At 44.4% G+C, this 22,595-nt stretch overlaps 1 protein-coding gene across 8 annotated transcripts in view; it reads right to left on the bottom strand.

Annotated features, from left to right (window-relative positions):
• The window catches only part of Srgap3 (SLIT-ROBO Rho GTPase activating protein 3), a 249,719-nt gene that overhangs the window by 45,190 nt on the left and 181,934 nt on the right, over nucleotides 1-22,595 (bottom strand). For 4 of the 8 annotated variants that reach the window (XM_021732052.3, XM_021732054.3, XM_040290384.2 and 1 more), the window contains exons 6-12: nucleotides 20,424-20,552; nucleotides 18,744-18,965; nucleotides 16,214-16,315; nucleotides 13,759-13,956; nucleotides 9,698-9,782; nucleotides 3,102-3,129; nucleotides 556-642 (exon numbers count right to left, since the gene is read on the bottom strand). In XM_021732052.3, the coding sequence (XP_021587727.1) occupies nucleotides 556-642; nucleotides 3,102-3,129; nucleotides 9,698-9,782; nucleotides 13,759-13,956; nucleotides 16,214-16,315; nucleotides 18,744-18,965; nucleotides 20,424-20,552 (851 nt within the window). Of the gene's footprint in view, nucleotides 1-555; nucleotides 1,842-3,101; nucleotides 3,130-4,419; nucleotides 9,165-9,697; nucleotides 9,783-13,758; nucleotides 13,957-16,213; nucleotides 16,316-18,743; nucleotides 18,966-20,423; nucleotides 20,553-22,595 lie in introns of those variants that run through there. The other 4 variants (XM_005333839.5, XM_021732053.3, XM_021732057.3 and 1 more) reach the window with 3 other exon arrangements.

Below are 22,595 nucleotides of genomic sequence, written 5' to 3'. Positions count from 1 at the left end.
AAAACAACCCTGTGAGGTCGGCAAGAACTGCTAAACCCATTTCACTCAGAAGGCAAATGAGCCCACGGCAGTGAACGGACGCCCCTGGTCACACAAATAAAATGTGATTGAAGCTGGGAGTAGAATGCTGCTCTCCCTACTTGAGACTCCAGTGTGACTGTGACATGGAGAAAGTGATTTTATCACAGAACAGCCAGCAGTCATATTGATTTATCTACTAAATGCTCGTGGCCAGCAAGAGTGGAGACTCATGGTGCAGGTGATGGACAACCAGGATCAAAAATCTCTGTGGTGCCCAGTTGGAAGATTTTCTTAATATAAGTCCTAAGCGTTTTTTTTTTTTTTGTTTTTTTTTTTTAAGAAACTTTACACAAAGTGGAAATAAAAGGAAAATAGTATATCCTTCCCCATTTTCCCTGCTCAATTCAGAAAACAAAGGGCCATTTGTATCACACTGGGACTGCTTTCTGTGTGGCTCTGTGCACTGACTGGAATCTCTGACAGGGAACCGTAGCTATCCCAACTTTGCACGATATCAAATCTGTATAGACTTACTGAAGTGCTGGGTGGGGCACAAAGTGGGGAGCAGGGGGACAGCTCAGCCAAGGAAAGTGGGGCAGCCTAAGCCTTCCATCTCTTCTGCTGCTCAGTTGCAGAGCAAAAAAGGAAAGAAAGAGAGAGAGAGAAAGAAAGGCAGGGCAAACAGGGACAGAGAAAGCCACAGAGAGGAAAAAAGAGAAACCAGAGACCAATGTCCCCTTTCTGCCTTTCAACCAAAATGAAAATCAATATATGTTGGCAACCCAGGTGTTGGCTTGAAATTATTCTGTGACCAAAACGATGTGATTAGAAATTTCCCTAGAAAACCTAATAGACATGGATGTCAAATCCAAAATGGTGGCAATACCGAAGTTCAATGCAGTGAAACTCTAGGGGGATGTGCCTGTGTATGTGCTGAGTTGTATTTGTCAAGTAATTTCACCTCTAATCTAGACCACAGGGCACGTCCCCCTGGGTTAGGGAGGCTAACTTTGTTTGAATGACAATAATTACAAATTCATGTTTTTCCGTGGCTTTGCCATTTGTCATATACTTTTTAAGTGCAATATCACATCTGGCCAGCCTAAGTTATAGTTATTATGAATTTGGACTATTCAAAGATAAGGTTCTTAAGTGTGAGAAAATACAACATGTTGCATCTGGTGTGCAAAAACTGGCCCTTCTAGATACAGTTACCAGCAACCTGGCTTAGGGAACCTGCTCAAATGACCATCCTAAATGAGAGTGACTATGTGCAAAGGTCTATGAAAGGTATAGAGAGTCACAGTACAGAGACATTTCACCCAGGGCCTTCTGTGATTAATTTTAAATTTTTTTCCAAGTTGGCAACAAGTTCCACAAGTTAAATAATGATTGTAGAAGCAAGGACAGGCTTCTAGTTTATGAACAAAGTTGCCTTTGACCTTGGCCAGGAGCCAGAGTGCATCCTCTCCTAGGTCTAGAGTTTAGTGGCAAGGTATCTAAGTGTGAGGTCTGGTAACTTTAGCTTGAATTTTCCAAGTCCTTGGTTAAAGTGGGTGTGGAAGACAAGGCCTCATAGGGCTTTATGTAATTTAAAAAAAAATGAAAAATCAACCCTCAACATTCCCCTGAGGGAGGAGACCTGGCCAAGGGTTTGATTACAGATCTCCTCTCCAGCAATCTGCTGGAGCAATCTTCTCCTGCCCGAGTTGTAGGAATGAGGAAGAAGTGAGGATTGGCTCCATTCATCTCCATCTGTTCCACTATTTGCAGACTTCGGTAGAAAATGTGGCTTCTATGTTTTGGGATTATAACAACATCTTCTTGCCAGAAAAAAAAAAGTAATAATAATAAGTTTGTTTCTGAAAGATTCTTCGAAAGTGACCCTGCACATCTGCTGCCCCATATGTGGGAAGGTCCTTGCCTGGTGTGAATCATTTTGATGTTCCCAAATTCCCAGGCCCAGAGGAACAGCTGCACAGGCAGAATTTCTGGAAAGCCCTTGTCCCAACACTCTTAAAAGCCAGGAGCTTTCCAAGTCTCTGCCCTGCCTATTCCCTTCCCAAGCAGCAGGGGAGAGTTGGGGGCTCATGTTTGCTCTTGCCAAGTAGGCCAGCTTTCCAGGATTCTGAACCACTGGGAAGGATGTGTGAGGGGTTGCAAAGAATGCCATCAGGTCACTGGGCCCAGAAAGTGAGGCAAAAAGTGGTTCTCAACCGCGGCAAAGTGCAGACTTTCAGACCACTGATTGAGTTCATGTCCAGCAGCCTCATAGCTCTTGCTGAGAACTTTGAAATGGATGGGCTCCAAGGAACAACCTGGGTGGTGACAGAGCTGCTTATGGTTCTAAGTTCTAAGCTCTGGGAAAGCAGAGGCAAGTGAGCCCATGAGCTCTCAGCTGCTGAGGCAAAGTGTTCACTGGCTCTGGTGTGCTCAGGGAAAAGCGCAAAGGGTAGTGCTGAACAAGCTGAAGAGAAAGCAGAAGTTGCCCATTTGTTACTTTCTGCGACAGCCCATCCAGGTGCCCATGAGGTCCAAGCCAGGGTGTGGGCAGCGCGGATGTGTGAGCACGCATCTGTGTGTGTCCGCGCGCGCATGCGTATGCCCAGCTGTGCACAATATCAGCCAAACCCCCAAAAGTTGCTTGACAAACCCAGACCGAGGCTGGGCCCGCCCACCTAAGCTGGGCAGTTCGCTCAGTGACCACATAACAAAAGAGAGGCGGGGGGTGGGAGGGTGTCAACAGCCTCTGGCTTCTACTGGCTGTCCTCTATGGCTCTAAGGTAGATATTGCTGACCCACCTAGTGGACAGCACCAAGGGGAAAAGCCCCACAGCAGCTCCGACAGAGCCCCCAGCCCATCGACAGCTCAGGGGGCGTGGCTTCGCCACTCCAGTGCTACAACAAGCGAAGCAACCTCTAACCTCCACGGCCCCTGTGCCTTCCCTTAGCATCCGCACCACCCTGGCTGGTGAAGTGGGTCCCAGCTTCCCTCGCTCCCAGCGGTCTATCCCTCGCCAACCACCCCACACCCGACCTCAGGCAGCGGGTAAAAGAGAACAAGATTTTCCAACTCTCACCTGGTGGTGCCACATTCTGCTCTCTCCCCTGGGGAGAAAAAGTACACGGTAATGTTTAATTGGCTTTTTTTAAAAAAAAAAAAAATCAGAACATTCATTTTTCCCCCCTAAAAGCAAAAAAGATTCCTTCTGCCCATTTATAGTCACTGTTCCCACCACCTGCCCCAGACAACCACCAACTACTCTCAACCGCTGTAGGTTTGCCTGGATGTTGACAGAATCGTCCAACATGTGACCTTCTGCACTGGTGTCTTTCATTTAGCATTATGTTTTTGAGGTTCATCCACATAGCATGATTAAGTAATTCATTCCTTTTTTTTTGGTTGAGTAATGTTTTTTTTTGTATAGACAAACCAAATTTTCCTTATCCATTCACTTACCAGTAGTTATCCTCTCAATATCTCTCACCTTAAACGTTCCCCCAAAACACATCCCGTTTCCATGTCCCAAACCTAGTCCTACCCAAGTCTTCAAAATCTCAATAAATGGGACACCCACCCATTTGTTTAAGCCAGAAGTGTAAGAATCATCTTTGAAAACTATTTCCTCCTTAAATCTGCCCACTTCCCTCCATCTTGGGCCAGTTCCGTGTGTGTGTGTGTGTGTGTGTGTGTGTGTGTGTGTGTGTGTGTGTGTTGCTGCGGACTGAACCTAGGGCCTTGGGCATGCACTCTACCAACTGAGCCACATTCCCAGGTCCCCATGTTCCTTTTACTCAGTTTTTCTATCCAGTACAGTCCATCCTGGACTCATGAAGATGATGGGTAATAAATCTCTTTAAACTGCAAATAATATCATGTCATTTTCTTGCTTACAACCTTCCAATAACCTTCCACTGCACATAGAATAAAATCTAAGCCTCTTACTATTTTTTAAAGGCTTTTGAGATCTGAGTTGATCCTGTGAGCTACTACTCCAACTATCTGGACTACTTTCTCTTTTGAGCATGATGTTCCTGACACAATTTCTTTCTGCACAGTCCTAAAACAGGCCTTTGCATTTGCTTCCTGGAATCTTCTTCCCCATATACTTGCTTGGCTGGCTTTTGCTTGCTTTCTAGGTCTCCGCTGAAAAGTTGGGTCCAGACAAAAGCTTCTTCTACCTAAAGCAGACATTTATCTCCTTATGTCACCTTTATCTATTTAACTTCTCTCTTTATAGGGCTTAACATCAATATTTTTCTTGCCTCTTATTTACTTGTCTATTCCCAGTCTATCTCCACTAAACAACACTCCATTCTATAGAGAAGGAATCTCATCTGTTCTTAAAATTTTTATAACACCACGGTCTTGGACACAAATCATGCATTTTGCACAAATCATGTGCTCAATAAATATTTATTGAATGAGTAAATGAATAAACAGATCCTTTGCCTTCAACAAGCTCAGTGCTTAATGATTATAACAGTCCAAAAGTAGAATATGCAACAGTGTGACATGCAGCAGTGCCACAATACAATTGCACACAGGGTATCAACCCTGTAACACCAGACAAGCAAAATGATTTGAACAGATGAAGTGACTTTCCCAAGTCCCTGCTTAAGTATAAAGTTTGGACTCCAATCCAGGCTCTCTGGCTTCATATATGAGCTTTTCCTGGGGAACTTGGTCCACCCTCACACACATGAGATTAGGGAAAATTAGATGCCCCAGTAGAATTTGCCTCAAACTCAGTGTATCCTTAAAGGTGATGCTTGGCTTTTAATAGCAACCCTCTGCCCCAACTCTCTTTCCCCAATTATTGTATGTGATTGACACTTCTCAGCCTTCAGCCTCAACTTTCACATCACTTCCTGGAGGAGGTGATTTCCCCCTCCCTGCCCGCCATATACAGTTTTCTAGCTCAGCCCAAATCTGTCATTCATGGGGCTTATCATAATTATTACTCTTTACTCAGTATAGTCATGAGCTGCATAGTGATATTTTGATCAATGACATTATGAGAGTGGTTCCATAAGATTATAATGCGCCAAAAAATGCCCATCGCCTAGTGACATCTTAACCACCATAATGTCATTGTTGTGCAATGCATTTCTCATATTTTTTAAAATATTTTTTAGTTGTCAATGGACCTTTATTTTATTTATGTGTGGTGCTAAAAATTGAACCCAGTGCCTCACACGTGCTAGGTAAGCACTCTACTACTGAGCCACAACCCCAGCCCTCATTTCCCATGTAATTGTGGTGATGCTGGTGTGAATCTACTACACTGTCAATCATGTAAAAGTGAGGCACATACAATTATGTACAGTGCATAATTCTTGGTAATTATAATAAACAACGATTTTACTATTGGATAATTTTTGTTTGTTTGTTTGTTTGTTTTTTGGCATCAGGTATTGAACTCAGAGGCACTTAACTACTGAGCCATATCCCCAGCCATTTTTTAAAATTTTGTTTTTTATTTTGAGACAGGGTCTTGCTAAGTTGCATAGGGCATTGTTAAGTTGCTGGGCCTGGTTTTTATCCTCCTGTCTCAGCCTCCCAAGCTGCTGGTATTACAGGCACGTGCCACCGCACACGGCTTAGTGTACTTTTTATAATTATTTTAGAATGTACTCCTACTGGACAAAAGTTGGCTATAAAACAATGTGCTGCATTACTCAGGCAGCAGCCTCATATATCTTGTGTTCAGTGTCTTAATCACATCATTTCCTCTTTTGCTTGATTTAATCTCATGCTGCCTTGTTCATCATGGCCCTGCAGGCTATCATATATGTATATTCTATGTATGGTGTAGCTTCCTACTCTGAGAATGCCAAATTTGTGTACGAGCACTCCCTGACTTCTGCACATGGTGAAATCGCCTAATGGTGTGTTTCTCAGAAACTATCTCCATCATTAAGCTATGCATGACTGCTGTTTGTTGACTGAAGTCTCTTTACCCTGAGATGTTATCTGTCTTGTGTACCACAGTATCCCCTAGCCATACACAGTGGTGCTTTTAGATGAGCAGACAGATGGAGTGGGAAGGGAAGAAGGGAAGGGGTAGGAATCAAAGGGTTTAGGACATGGGAGTAGAACATCAGAACACACTTAAGGCAGACTTTCCTCTAACGAGGAATCTAATATATCTAACATATGATCCTTTTTGTTTTGGTTTTGGTTTTGGTATTGGGTATTGAACCTAGGGATGCTCTATCTCTGAGCTATATTCCCAGTTCTTGTTATTTTTTTATTTTGAGCTAGTATCTTGCTAAGTTGCTTAGGACCTCACTAAGTTGCTGAGGCTGACCTTGAACTTGCAATCTTACTGCCTTAATATTCCACATTGCTGGGATTGTAGGTGTGTGCCACTGTGCCCAGCAGGATCCTTCAGCTTTATAGTCACATTCTAGCTCTTAAGAACGCCATTATCAACATCTTTAGGAATAGTATTTCAACTTCTAACAAATGTCAGAAATCAAAAAATGCTCTGTTCTTAACCTCCTGAGATGTGCTGAGATTTTAAAGACACATATTTTATAGTTGGTACCTTGGCCATTTTCTAAAAGGTCAGACTGTCTAGTCCTGGTGGCCATTTTGCTCTATGATGGGCTATTAAGTTTAGCCTGAAAGGTTTATCCCATTCCTATTATAGACAATGCATTTATTAATCCTTGAGGGATCTTAGTAACCTGAAAAACCATCTTATCAGGGTATAAGCCCTAGAGCTTACAGAATACCCAAACCTCAGAGCAATAAAAAGGTCCTATATCTAAGACTCATGATAAACTGAGACGATGATAAACAGAGATTTCTCTAGTCAATAAAATGACATAGCAACAGCCAAGGGCAGAAGAGGATATATGTTCTTGTTCCCAACGTGACAGTAGCAGCATTTGTAACAGGGAACCTAGCTGCTTTAAAACTTGTGTGCCTGGGGTCAATCACATTAAGAAATTCACTTCTAAGTAAAGGTGACCAAAAAGACCTTGTGCTTCCTGTAACTTTTCTTACCTGCTGCCAAAAGGGCACTTTAGAGATAAACTGAAGCATCAGACATGAGACTTCTTTTAAAAAAACAAACAAACAAACAAAACACCTTATCTTTTTAGCCAAATATTCCTTTGGCCCTATATTTCTTATTTGGCTTTTAAATTTCTAAATCATCCCTCCATATACAAAATGACTGTCAGAGAACATATAAGAGCCATTGATCTAGGTACAACTATACCCTGGCCCAACTCTTAGAAAAAAGATTCCATGGAATAGAGAAGACAAAATGATCAGTAGAAGGGCTGGGATTGTGGCTCTCTGGTAGAGCACTTGTCTGGCATATGTGAGGCACTGGGTTTGATTCTCAACACCACATATAAATAAGTAAAATAAAGGTCCATTGACAACTAAAAACATATTTTAAAAAATGCTCAGTAGAGGGGATTCATTGATCAACACTCAGAAGAATGAATTTGATAAGATTCTGAGCTCTCTTGGCTGCTCAGTTTTTCCATGTACCCCTTTCTCCTCTGGGCAAGAATATTCTCATTCTGAATCAAATTCTTCTGGTTGCAAATTCTCCCTTTTCACTCAATATCCTAAGAATCCATAGTATACTTCACTGTGTAGTAGATATAAAAAATGAATGAAGATTTTGTCTCAATTTATTCAGCTTCAGTTTTTTCTTCTGTCAGTCAGTAGTTTACTAACTTTAGTTCATAATAGTATATCAGTATTCATTGGTTGTGATAAATATACCATACTAATGTAAGATGTTACTATAGGGGAAACTGGGTATGAGTATGTGGGAACTCTTATACTTTTTTTTTTTTTTAGAGAGAGAGAGAGAGAGAGAGAGAGAATTTTTTTTTAATATTTATTTTTTAGTTCTCGGCGGACACAACATCTTTGTTGGTATGTGGTGCTGAGGATCGAACCCGGGCCACAAGCATGCCAGGCGAGCACGCTACCGCTTGAGCCACATCCCCAGCCCATCTTGTACTATCTTTCTAAAGTTTCTGCAATCTAAAACTATTGTAAAATTAAAAGTTCATTCAAAAAACTTTTCTAGAATTAGCCAGTGTACCAAGACCTATTGTCAAGGAAGCAAGCTAGGCTTTTACATGGCTGGTTCACTAAAAGAGATTCTGGATGGTTCTTTTTTAGCAGCCCTGTACGTCTAAAGCTACATGTTCTTACAGCTTTTGTTGCTAGCAGCTCAAAACTGGGAAGAGAGCCACATCTCAGGGCAAGGTGAGTTTGGAGGCTAAATAAACTTGGAAAACCAAATGGACCAGGAGTTATACCAACCATAATAATTACTATTATCTCATTAGGGCCAGTCAGGCAAGGACAGCAATAGAAGTTTCCATCTGACAATGCACAGGGAAGAGCCAGAAAGAAGTCTTCTCTTCCCAGTCTAAGGACTCATAGGATCTTATTTTTTATAAGAACATCTACTTTTTTTAAACCCAGGGAATCTTATTCTGAAAAATACAAGTAGCCACAAACTCATATGAGCCTGCCTTTCATACAGGGCTCATGAGAATGGCCCCCAGAGCCAGGCCCATAAAAACTAATCCTCCTGTCCATTCCTTGTCTTGGAAGCTACCCTGTTACCCGCTTCCCCTAGGCTTCTCTTGGACTTTCTGTCTCTTCCCTTACACCTTCATTCTTGCTGTTTTTCTGCCCTCTTTGTTACCTACACCCTCCTCAGCCCTTCTACTCCCTAGTCCAATACTGAAATGTCAGAATGGGTAGAATTTAAGGGGGGGAGGGGTGCTGATAAAGAGAAAGTTCATTGAAACTAACTCCTCTACCCCTTTACTCGACAATCATGAGTTTTGACAAATGTATGCCCCCTGTGTATAATCACTACTCAAATCAGGATATAAAACTTTTCTATTACCCCCAAAACCTCCAAGTTCTGACCAGCTGCAGCACACAAAACTGATCTATGGTGACAGCAATCAGATCAGTGGTTGCTTGGGGTAGAGTGGGAGGACTGGCTGGAAAGGGGCAGAAGGAGATTTTTAATGGTGATGGTTTTTTATTCTGGCTTGGGTGATGGCTGCACGTGCAAAATGCAAAGGCCCTGGGACAGGAATCAGCTTGGTGGGTTTTGAAAGGCACAGACTTGTCCTGCCTGGATGGAACACAGAAAGGATGAGATTAGGAAATAAGCAGAAGCCAAGTGACAGAGAGGCTTATGTGCCATGAGAGCAGCTAGGGTTTTATTTCAACTGTCACTAGAAGATTTGGGTGGTTCTAAGCCTAGTCTTCAGGTCCTCCAAGGACTAAACCATGTCTCATATGTCTGGAATTTCCTTCTCTGGATCTAGAACCCTCGCCGGGCACTCTACCCATATTTCTGGCATCTGCTGAAAATCATCAATGCTGACCCTTAGGTCCCTGGATTCCCACCCACTACCTAATGAGTACTAGACCATGACCTTCTCCCATATCCTAAATTAAGACCCATGATTACCCTCTATTTTCTGCAGCCAGACTGGACCCAATTTCCCCAGCTGCCCAGTCCTGGCAGGTGGGTCCAGTACCAGGCCCCATTCTGCCAAGGGTTCAGAGTCTCAAGCCTAAACAGCTCAGAAGCCCCAGGGAACACAACATGACCTACTGGGGAAAACAGCCCCTCCTGGGGGCCTCTAAGACCCAACTTACCTTCTCCAAGTGTCTGCTTGAGTAAGTCATGCTTGGCCTGTAGCTTGGTGATGAGGTTACTGCCATTCACATATTCTTTAAATTTCTGTAAGACATAGGGTAAAAGGAAATTAGAGGACAAGTGCTGGGACCTCTGCCTCTGGAATGACCTCTGAGTAGGGAGATTAGGTCATCCTTAAAGACCCCAGGCTTTTGCATCTGCTCCTAGCTCTCCAAGTGGCTGCCCAGTCCCTGGGGGACGCTAGGCTTTAAGGTAGGGTTTGGGAGCACAAAGGAAGCCCCAGGAGGATAGGAACAGTGAAATCTGCTCTTCTTAGGTAGGGCTGTGGGTAGCACAAAGAAAAGGGCTTCTTTGGTTATCAAAAGCCTACTGTATTTCTGGACCAAGAACAATCAAGATGGAAACCATCCCAATGGCCAGGCAGCTACAGCTAGAGAGTTGGCAAAGAGGAGCCAGGGGGCAAGTCTTTCCTTCAAATGGCCACATTCTAAAAGAGGAAGGGTTTTGCAGGCCCTGGAGAGACTTTCCCATTAAGAGAGCCCAAAGTACATTAGGTAATATGATTTTCTTCTTTCTGTGAATGAGGCAAGGAGACAGGTACAGGAAAGTGACTTGCTCAAGGTGCTATAGAAAGGCAATAGTGACTAGGACTAGTCCCAGGCTGCCTTCTAGGTTATGCTCAGTGCTGTCTGGGACAGTACTGAGGGACAGAGAACCTTCCAGAACAGAAACATAGCCATCTGTCCATACTTGGCCTGGGTCTCAGCCTCACCTCCACACAGGTAGCAGCTTTCTTGCTCCCTCCAGGCCTATACCATGTGAACACAGGCACAGAGCCCTGCTGGGGTCTGCCTTTGCTGCACTGTGAGCAACCAGAGGCAGGAGTTTAGTTAAATCTCTGCCTCCTAGGCCATACCAACCAAGGTGGGCAGAGAGACAGTAAATGAACCAAAAAATAAGTAAAATGCCAACCTGTAGTGAAAGCTATGATAAAAATGAAGCAGAAAGAGCAGGCTGGGAATCCAAGTAGGGGATGTCACTGCTAAGGGGACATTTGGGCCAAGGCCTGAAGGAGGCAGAAAAGGGACATGTGGGGACCTAAGGGAAAGAGACTGAAAGCAGAGGGCATGGCAACTGCAGAAGCTCTGAGATGAGGTCCAGGAGCAGATGTGACTGCCCCAAAACTACCAGCTGTTTTACCACAAGGAGGTCCACTCCTGACCCAGCTAGCACACGCCAATGTGGCAAAAAGAAGAAAGCCTTGAAAGTTAAGGACAGTCACAATTTTTCCTGGAGAAGAGGGTCCCTAGTGTCACCTTTTTCCCCTTGAGGACAGTTATCTTGGGAAGGGTTCCCAGGGAAGAGGGCTGACACTGACACAAATAAAACTGGGGTGGCCTCACCCTGGGCCACGCCAGTGGTTTCTGGAATGACTGTGAGGTGGGACTGCACAGCATCCTCTCCCCTTTCCCATGGCCCTTATCTCTGAGGACCTGGCTCGTTGGTCCTAAGAGTCACTCTTCTTTGCATTTGCAGAGCATGCAGCAGGCTTTACACACATGCAGCAGGGACTGCCAACATTCTTGGATAGCAAATGGCAAATGCATCATCATGTCTTTTCTACCCAGAAGGAAACAGAAGCCCAGAGCTGTGCTCTCTCATTGTGTGACCTTGCCTTCCTGTTCTCTTCTGTATAAGATGAGATGGACTCAGTGTTGATCCAAGTGTGGGCAAGAGGACAGGTGGCCTTTTAGCCAGTTGGAGAGACTGTCAACCCAGATTTTAGTTCTATAACACCTCGAGTCTTGCTTTTCACCTCAGGGACACAGGGTGGCCCAGAAGCATTAAATATTCCAGGACGCCATCATGAGAAGGATGGGGGTCCGAGAGCCTGCATTTTAAACAAACATTTTCTGCTACCTAGAGGCTCTCGACCAATGCTTCCAGTTAACAAAATCCTCTTTTATCACAAGTCTAAAAATTCATAAAAAGCAGAGCTAAGGTGTAGGCAAGTATTCTGTCCACCAGGCTTCATGGCCTCTGACAGGAGAAGCTCTGATCTTGTAACTCAGGCTCCTGTTATCTTCTGGCCAGTGTCAATTACCTCTAAGGCTCTGTAACCTGTGGGTATGAACTTCACCCAGGTGACTGATGAAAGATAAAAGGCCATCATATTGTATTGATGTTTGCATTAAAAGCAACATTGCAAAGGTCTAAAATAATGTTAAAAATAGCAACAAGGGTTGTGAGAGAATGGACCAGCCATCCAGGTGGATGAATTGATTATTAAGAAAAGTAGACAGCATATTCTGACACTTAGTAAAAGACACTACAGAATTCTTTCAACTTCAAGCAGTCTGGACTTCCTTCTCTGCTTCTGCTGGGTAGATTTATTTGCTTCTACTGTCAAAATGAGTTATTATTCGTACATGTCACACTCCTCACTCATCTTTCTAGCCCATAATTGTCTTTACGAATACAGTGGAAATGTGACTGCCAGGAATTGGGTTGGGGTGATTCACAAAGATCAGCTTTGTTTTCTTTCTTGATAAGGTCAGAGAATGTTGGTGGAAGAAATGTAGTATGTGCAACTACTGGTTTTCAACAAAGAATTTGATAAGGCCAAGATGAAATCAGATGCGAGAACTGGGTGGGTTTCTGATGGGCTAAGTGAGCACAATCCAATCAGTATCAACCTCCCTGCATAGTTGTCTGTCTTAAGCATTGGCCCTGACACACCCGTTTCATTATTTTTATTCATCGAACCTTAAGGTGTGGAAGCCATGTTCACACATGACAAGAAAGTGTGTATGTTGAACTCCTACATAAGGATGTTGACAATCTGGAACCATGAAATGAGTTCATCAGGAGAACACCTAAGTGGTGACCGACACGAGAACTACCCAAGACCTCTCCTACAGAGCCTTCAAAAGGAGGAAGGCCTGGCTCATGGCTACACACACACAGAACAGAGATTAAGCTGATATTAACTTAGCTTTAAAATAAAAATAAACAAACAATGAATATGATCCTAGGACATGAGAATGGGAGTATAGCTCCTTGTATGGAGAAAGTAAAAATGTGTTCTATTCTGTGCTGGTCAGACCAAGGCTATCTCGCTGCAGAAGAGACGCTGACAAAGAGAAGGAGTTCAGGAAGTCACTGGGATACTCAGCCTGCTCAAAACAAAAGCTTTTAAGATAGAACTGAAAGAATTAGTGAATGTGGCCTGCAGAAATGAAAACTCAGCTCCCTGCAGTCATAGAAAGACTGAAGAATTAGCCTCCCTCTGGGTCACATCAGAGAACAGAATCTAGATCAACAGCCAGAAACCCTAGTGTGTATATTTTAGAAAGTGAGATAACAGAAAACATATACTCAAAGCCAGCCAGCCAGAACCCAAACAGAAGGGCTGTTTGTGGAAGAAGAGAACTTTTTTTCCTGGGGGCATTCAAGCAGAGTTTGATGACCTTCTGGCCTGGAAATGGCTCAAATGGAAGAAAGTTCCCTTACAATTCCAATATTCCATACTCAATAAACTCAGGTTCAACTATAAGCCCCCTTTCCCCTTTGCCTTGCTCTTCTCTGCCCCCCGCCAAAATGGAAAGTAAGGATTTCATGTGGGAGGCTAGCAACTCCATGAGAAATATGCTTGGATTGCTGAGGATATTATTTCTAAAACCTACACCCAAATTTAAGACAATTCAACACAATAAAACATTTGCATAATTTTAGGGTAGTTGTTTAGGACTTATGCCTGACTCCTTTATTCATTTTTTTCTTAACCCAGCTGAACAGAACTTTCTCTTTGATCTTTTTTTCTAAAGCAGAAAAGTTTCAATGACCATCACCCAAGATCAATGTCAATATTACCCACTGATAATTCACTTTCTGCATTACAGTAAATTCAGCCAGGCAACTTAATGTTAAAGTATGTTGGAAGATTCTTAGGTCTGATTGACCAGGGTGGTTTTGCCGGTCCTTACTCCATCAGGCCACTCCCAAACATCACAGACAGGGACAGCAGACGATTAGGTTCTGGGTCCAGGATGCCACCTACTGTAAAATAAAACATCTCTGTCTCCTGTTGGTTGGCCCTCCTCTTGGCAATGTTGATCTTGCTCATGTAGGTCTCTGACGCGGCCGACTTCACCGACTCTGTGGATCGGCTATGTTGGAAGGCATCAGAGACGTCAAAGTCCTCCACCGTCAGCATGTCCTGTAAAGTCTGCATGGTGGCATCCAAGGTTTTTCTAACCTGGGGAAAAAGCATATCCACAAAAGACCTTTATTCTTTCTCACAATTTAAAGTGTTTTCTCAAATTTATTCACATAAAGCCTCTAGGAGACCGGATGGACCAAGGTGCACTGAGGTGCAAAGCAAGGGAAACGAGTCATTGGTTCAAGACTGCACAGCTGGCTGGGAGAATAAGCCAGGGTGCCCCATCTAAAGTCATTTCATAGTATGGCTTCCGCCAGGGAACCTGGAGGGATGCTATGATGCACAAAGGACACAGATTTCCAGGTGTGTTCCTCTTTGCCTGGTTATGCTGCCCCCAACCAGCTTCTGCAGTGGAAGGTGATCAGTCAAATAGGAACAGCACTGGAGGTGCTCCTTCTCTTTGCTCAGAGGAGGGATGGGATGAAGTCTGGAAAATGGTGGGTAGCTATGCTCCAGCCATCTGCTAGCTGATCCCTACCAAAGGTGAAACTGAGGGAAGGGAGACCCCAAGACAACAACAGTGGCTGAGGCTCTGACTGTTAGTTAGGACTTCATCTCTCTCCCAGAGTCAAGTGAAACTACAAAGGGTACAAAATCCGGGCATAAGAACCCCAACCTCACAGCACCCTTTTGCTGCATGGAGTCTAAATGGCACACGCTATGTGCTTTGATGGAAGGTCACTCCAAAAATAGTCATGGGAAAAACTGCATCAACATTTGTTGTAAAATTATCACCACTCAAGCTCTCTTGTCACGCAGGCTCAGCTGAAATGTCACCTTCTAATGACATCAGGCCCTGTGAGTGTCTTAACCTAGTGCCTATGCTATCTGGTATTTTTCCAAACTCATTCATTTATTAATCTGTTTTGTGTTTTAATTTTATCTGTGACCCTCACTAGAAAATTCTAGGAGAGGAGGTACTATGTTATATTTGTCCAGAACAATGTTTAGCAAATAGTATGTGCTCGATAAGTATTTCAATGCTTGTTGAATGAATAAATGAATGAATAAACAAAGTCTTACTTTGACCACAGAATGACAGGAAGGTCAGGTTTAAATTCAAGGATGGTCATGCCCATTTACAGTCCACAGAGAGGAATATTTGCTTCAATCTCTTCTCTGTGACCCTGATTTCCAATTTAAATTCCATTAACATTGTTATCCACATAATGCTCCACGTAAACAACTTAAAGTCCTTTGGGGAAAGATGGAGGGCATAAACAAAGAAAGAAAATACTCTGCTCATCTCCTGTCTCTTGCTAGGCTTAAAACCCCAATGCACAGTTTGTCTCCATATAACCTCCCTCCCCCAGGACTGCTTTGATTCGTCATCATCCTGAGCTACAATCTGTTTCACATTTGTCCTCACTCTGTCCTTTGTGGAGATGTAAGGCAAAACTGCCCTCTCTGCCCAGGATAATCCCCCTGAGATCTGAGACAGAGACTGTCTTCTCACCTCCCAAAATGACTTCACTTCTCAAGGATAAACCTGCCCACAACCTTGGGTGACACTTCCTATAATCTGTCCTTTCTCTGGGGGCCTCTGGTTGGCTGATGTCCTGCTTAGAAGGAGGTGTCCATGTTGGGACAGGGTGTTTCCAGTTTGGTTTCTTCAGTCCATGTCAAGGTGAATGCAGCTCAGCTAGGATTTCCACCTGCACCCACCCAGTAGTGAAGCCATTCCACCAGGCTTTGTGGGTGGTGCACCAGGTGGGGTAAGACTGGCTCTAAAGCCATGCTGCAGCTTGAGTGCCCTGGGTTGTTTATTTCATTGTGTAATTTCAAATACCTACTATGATTTCTGATGTCAAAAATAGGAACTCAATGCAGAAAATAGAAAAAAGCAGAAAGAAGTCAACAGAAGCCACCCCAAATCCAACAATGGAGACACAACCACTGTTACATTTGGAATGTTTCCCTCTGATCTCTTTTCTACACCTGTGAACACACAGCTCTTTACCTACAGACTCCAGCTTACCCTACTAGTGAGAACCCTGAACAGAGTCCTCCTTCCTCTGCTTCTCTTTCACTTAATACCTCTGAGCCCTATGAGTGTCTTAATCTAGTGCCTATGCTATCCGGTATTTTTCCAAACTCATTCATTTATTAATCTGTTTTGTGATTACAGATTCCCAGGCCATTACAGATTCTTGGAGTATATGGTTTCAAGGTTGTATGATTCTCCATCTTATAGAATATGAGACATCATTTGGGATGTGTTCCATGGCAAGAGTGGACTCCCCAGGACAGCAGCCTTTGTGAAGAAATCTCTCCCAGGCAGGGGCTCACTCACCTCCTCATTTTCAATCTTGAGAGTGGCCAGTCTGGACTGCAGCTGGTGGTACCGCATGAGCAGCTCCGTCTGCACAGGCTGCTGTGCGCTGACCTGGCACACCTGCAGAAAGGACAGTCATCACCGTGCTTGTGCACTACCCTCCTCACCTGCATGGAGCTAGGGCAAGGGCTACATGGACATCCAGATCCACAGCCTATGAGACAGGCTCAGCAAGGTCAAGCAACCTCCCCAAGGTCACCTAGCTCATGTAGCAATGGCAACTCCAGATGGGAAAAGTCTACTCTCCTGCCATTGCCAGGATTGTGGCCCTCAGCTACAATCTTCTACATTTGTGCAATGTTTGTGGGTTTCCATAATCTTGTTAAGTGAAACTAATTCATTAATTTCAAAGCAGGAAGTTGTGGCTAGAAAAAAGCCACCTTGTAAGAGAAGCCAATGGAAAGAAGGATGAATCAGTAGGTAGAGTGCTCGAAATGCCCACAGGAAATGACAACTGTGGCCAGAGCACTCCAGGGCTTTTCTTCCCCAGCCAGTCGAGTGGGGTAGAGGGGCAGAACTGACAGAGATGCAGCTGGTCTCCTCCGTATCCACAGAGTTGACTTCCACAGATTCAACCAACCAAGAACAGAAAACATACATGGGGAAAAAATGGCCTCTGTAATGACATTTCTTTCTTATCACTGTTCCCTAAACAATGCGGCGTAACAACTATTGACATAACACTTACATTGTACTGGGTGTTATAAGTCATCCAGAGATGATTTGAGTAGGCAGGAGAATGCACAGGTTCTGTGCATATACTAGGCCATTTTATACAGGGACATGAGCATCCTCACATTTTGGTTTCCACAGGGGGTCCTAGAACCAGTCCCCTATGAATATTGAAGGACAACTCCACCATTCTCCCTGTACCTTCCCATCTGGGGCTCTATTACTATCTGTGGGCTGGGCTACCTGGTTTGCTTTAGTATCTCACCCCTTCTAGGATGCAGCTAAGATCATAAGGGATTGTTGACAAAGTCTGTTGACAAAGTTAGTTATTTATTAGTAACTATGCAACCTGAACTTCACAGTGCTAACAATGAGACCAGGATTTTCAGGTCAAGGTGTGGGGCCAGACATGAGGGCAGACAGGTGCATCAGGAACAGCAACAGCACACAGAGGGCCTCTACTTTGCAAATGAAGGGAGTGGGTGGAGCCTTCTACAGGGCACAGTAAATGCCATTTTCCATCTGCCTCCTTGTACCTCCCTAAGTGCTCTCGGATGGCCCAGCTGAGCTCCCACCTGAATTCAGAGACTGGCTGATTCTCATACCACATTGGTCTGGGTCTCCATCCCAATTCCAATTCCCAAAGGAGGGAATGACACAGAAAAACTCAGGGAGCTATTTGCATCAGGGATTTGTGTAACCTGGGTCCTAGTAATGTTGCAAGGGACAGTGACAAGTTCCTTTCCTCTCCTTCTTTTTTTCTTTTCTTCATTTCAGACTGTAACAAGAATCTGAAGGCCAGGTGCAGTGGCGCATGCCTATAATCCCAGCAGCTCAGGAGGCTGAGGCAGGAGGATGGAGAGTTCAAAGCAAGCCTCAGCAACTTAGCAAGACCCTGTCTCTAAATAAAATACAAAAAAGGGCTGGGGATGAGGCTCAGTGGGTAAATGCCCCTTAATTGAAGCCCCAAAATCAATTTTAAAAAAAGAATCTGAATAGCATAAGCACTGAAGAGAACTCAGCTGTCTAGTGTACCAGGGTTCACAAGATCAGGAGGGCAGCACCCTGGCCAAGGCAGCTATAGGAGGCTGTGATGAGGTCAGCAGTTCATGATCCAAGGGCATTGGAGGGAGGAACAAGAAGACAGTTTCTATACACACCAGGAATCCCATGGGGTCTTCTAGATATACCTGGGAGGAATTCTGAGGTAAGCCAAGTCCTGTAATTCTGCAGGTAGGGACTTGAGCCAGCTAGATGAAGGTTATCAGTGATAAATTCCTCTTTTAAAAAAGCTCATGAACCAAGAACTTGACCCCAGGCTCTGAGATACACATTGTGCATATGCAACCAGGGCTTTTCTCCTCCTACCAAGGTTCCAGAAGGATGGGAGAGAATAGAAGCAGCCTATAGTTTCAGTGAGTCCCCCCAAAATTCATGTGTTGGGAACTTAACCCTCAAAATCATTTTTTTATGGTATTTCTTAGTGGGGCCTTTGAGAGGTAACTAGGGTTAGATGAGGTCATGAAGGTGGGGACCAGTATGGCATTAGTGGTTTTTTAAAAAGAGGAGGAGATGGACATGGGCTAGTGTGTTTGCTCTGTCTCACCACATGGTGTCCTGGGCCATGTTATTATGCAGCAAGAAGGGCCTCACCGGATGCTGAGCAGGTGCCATTCACCACATTCTTGGACTTCCCAGCCTCCAGAACCAGGAGCTAAATAAATCTTTGTTCTTTCTAAATTTCATGGTCTCATGTATTTTGCAACAGAAAACGAACCTGACACAGCCTCAAGCCTGGCCTCCTGGGGAAACCTACCTCATCCCCCATGTGGGGCTGGAACTCAAACTTGAGCGGAGGGCAGAAGACCTGGTTGCACATGTCCATGACGGTGTGCTTGTCGCTCCGGGAGTCCAGGCTGTCCACGGCATTCTCGATCACATCCAGTCCCTCGTGTCGTGAGGTCTCCAAGTTGTACTCAGCTGAGAGGTAGGTCCGGAAGGTGCGGGCCAGGCTGGCATGAAAGCCCAAATCACAGCACTTGGGAAGAGGCAAGGACAGAGGGTGCAGATGACAGCTGGGACGGTGACTTACAATCACCTCCCATTCCACAGCACTTTGCACACAAACCACTCCAAAGCTCGCAGAGGATGTTGGGGGTTGATATTTGCACCATAGCAGCGCTTTTCTCAGCTCCCCAAATTCACCGCATTTCTTCTCATCTCTAGGTTTTTCATGCATGTGTCTCCTCTGCCTGAAATACTCTTCCCTCCAGATTCAGCTTCCTCCAGAAAGCCTTCCTGATGTCCTCCACACTTAGGAGTTTGTGTCAGTGTCCCCACTGCAGGGGCCCAGGTTTCCCTGCATCTCTTACTGTGACCCCTGCAACTACTTATTAACGTGTCCTATGTAGGAAGACCCGCTGGCTTTGGCCTACTGCAGCACCTCACATCCTAGACCCCAGGAGGTGCTGAATAAATATTTGGTGAATGAATGAATGAAAAAGGCGAAAGATGGGGCTGGGGTTGTGGCTCAGTGGTAATGTGCTTGCCCAGCATGTGTGAGGCATTGGTTTGATTCTCAGCACCATATATAAATAAATAAAGTTCCATCAACAACTAAAAAAAAAAAAAAAAAAAAAAGGCAAAAGAGCCAAAAGGAAAGTTGAAAGGCAGAAAAGAGGGAAGGTCTGGTCTTAAGTCATTTAGAAAGCTGAGTGTCCCCCTTCCCTTAGGATGGTAATAATGGGTCCTCTCTGCAGCCAAAGGAAAAGCAAAGACCCACTGACTTCCTCACAGGACACCAAGGCCACAGGAAAAGGATTCTGTGATCAGTACTGAGCCTTTACTCGGCATCTCCAGAGCCCACCTGTACAGGAAGGTGGAGAGGAAAGGAACAGTCTGGGCTCCAACACAGATGCCCCAGAAGCCCTCCTGATGCTGCTGCTCACAGTGTCCTTCCTCAAGCCTGTGGTCCTCCAACTGGCATTGCAGATCTGTGTGCCCTCTGCATCTGCTTAGGCTGCCTGATGTCTCCCACAACAACATCCCCAGGAGCTAATCTACGCCACTATCTGATTCACTATCTCCTTCCACATGTGCCTGGTTGATTGGACTTAGGGGCACGGAATATATTAACATCTTCTTTACTACACTGAGATTCCCAAGGGCACCAACTGTGAATGTCTACCCCCAACCCCACACCCAGCAAAGGATCTGGGCATAGCAGCATGCCTGGGAAGCGGGGGTTGAATGCACTCATGACTGCCCAAGCCATGCTTGGAGGGTCATCAGAGGCTCACCTCATCCATGAAGTAGAAATCCTGGGGTGTCACACACAGCCCAGGCCACACCCAGTGCCCTCCCCCTCCAAGCAGCACTCAAAGACCTGGCCACCCTGCACATCAGCCTCAGCTAAGGACCAAGTCCCTCCTTCAGCTGATGAGATGCACCAGCCTTGGTGTGGCCCCATCAGTTCCATGCTCCCCAGGATGCTCACATCAATCAGATCAGAGACATCATGGATGTAGTATTTGCTTATAGCTGCGTTGGTGGCTGCCAGGTTCAGCAGGTAGTCATTCCGGGCCTTTGTGCATTTCAGCTTGTTCTCAGAATACTTTGCCTGCCTCTGGAAGAAGAAAAGAGTAGATGTCAGGGCCAAGCCCACATCTATAGGCTACCTCCATGCCAGGGAGTAAGGTTCAGACCCTGCATCGGGATCACTTCACATGGCACAAGCAGCCAGTAACACTATGTGACACCTAGCTGCCTTTGGGTGGTATCAGGGTGGGTTATAAATAAGACCCCTACTCAGCACCCTCCAGTGGCTTCCGAAGCTGCTTGTGACTGCTTCCGGGGAGCTGCTTCTGTTCTGGGCTGCCTGGTAGGGAAGAGCAAGGAATAAGTAGGGTGGAAAGATATACTTGCCCCTTTCAGACTGATGAGTCCCAGGGTAGGGTAAAACAACAAGTCTCCTGAAAGAAACAGGGTTTTCCTCTCTCACCTTTCTTATTCTGATTCGATTTGTAGCTTTTTAGTAGAGAAGCTCCATTGGCAGTCTTTTTTTTTTTTTTTTTTTTGGTAGTGGGGATTGAACCCAGGGACACTCTACCACAGAGCCATTCCAAGCCCTTTTATTTCTATTTTGAGACAGGGTCTGTAAGTTGCTAAGAGCCTCACTAAATTGCCAAGACTGACCTTGAATTTACAATTCTCCCGCCTAAGCCTCCAAAGCTACTGGGATTACAGTGTGCACTACCACGTGCAGCCAGTCTTTTGATTTTTTTTCCAGAGACCTTCCCTGACTCTTCTCTGAGGTCCTCTTAGTCTGAGAACACCCAGCACACTCCTCCTGACATTTATATCCTGTGTTGGCCATATTCCTGACCCTCAGGGAAAGCTTTGATATTCCTGACCCATTTCTTGTGGCCCACTATGAATCTGAGATCATTTTTAGCCCTTTGTGGACTCATGAACTTTTATACTTGGAAATGATCATAAAGGCATCTAGTTGAACTCTTTTATTTTATAGGTGAGGAAATGAGAATGGGAGAAGCCACTTGTCCAAGAGCCAACTGACTACTCAGCATACGCTCTGAACTAGAAAAGAGTCTCCAAAACCCCAGTTAATCCTCTGTCTATACCTGTACATTTCCCTCTATGATATAGTCCTATAATTCATGACTGGTTATTTTAATTTATTTTTACTACATTCATGGAGTTGTACAACCACCACTACCACCTAAATTTTAGAACATTTTTATCCCCTAAAAAGAAACTGCACATATTAGCAGCCACTCCTCATTCTCCTCTTCCTCAGCCCCTGAAAACCAACAGTTGACTTTCTATCTCTCTGGACATTTCATACAAATTAAATTGTACAATAAGTAGTTTTCATGACTGTTAGCATGTTTTCACTTAGCATATTTTCTAGGTTCACCTATGTTGGGCACATGTCAGTGCTTACATCCCTTTTATGGCTGAATAACATTCCATTTTATGGACAGAGCACATTTTACTCATCCATTTATAAACATTTGAGTTGTTTCCAATTTGAGGCTATCATGAATAATGCATCTATGAACAGTCATGAATATATTTTTACATGGACATTTTTTTGTTGTTGTTGTTTATTTTAATACTAGGGATTGCACCTAGAAGCACTTTACCTCTGAGCCACATCCTCAGCTCTTTTTTATTATTTTTATTTTGAGACAGAGTCTCACTAAATTGTTGAGGCTGGCCTTGAACTTGCAATCCTCTTGCCTCAGCCTCCTGAGCCACTGGGATTATAGGTATATGCCGCCATGCCCGGCTTATTGTTTTTATTTTGAGATAGGGTCTCACTAAGTTGCTGATGCTGCCCATGAACTTACAATGCTACTGCCATAGCCTCCTGAGTTGCTGGGATTACATGTGTGCATCATACACCCAGCTGCATAAAATGTTTCAAATTCTCTTGGGTAGACACCTAAGTGTGGAACAGTTGAATCACATGGTTATTTGGTCTCTGTTTTAAATTTTTAGGAGCTTCAAGGTTGTTTTCCAAAGTGATATACCATGTTACATTCCCTCCAGCAACATGTAAAGATCCCAGTCTCCACATCCTCACCAATACTTCTCATTGCCTGCTTTTTCATTCTATCCATTCAAGTGGCTATGAAGCAGTATT

This window comes from Ictidomys tridecemlineatus, chromosome 16, assembly GCF_052094955.1.
Source record: "Ictidomys tridecemlineatus isolate mIctTri1 chromosome 16, mIctTri1.hap1, whole genome shotgun sequence".
Taxonomy (NCBI): domain Eukaryota; kingdom Metazoa; phylum Chordata; class Mammalia; order Rodentia; family Sciuridae; genus Ictidomys; species Ictidomys tridecemlineatus.
This window is presented reverse-complemented; position numbering and strand designations above follow the sequence as displayed.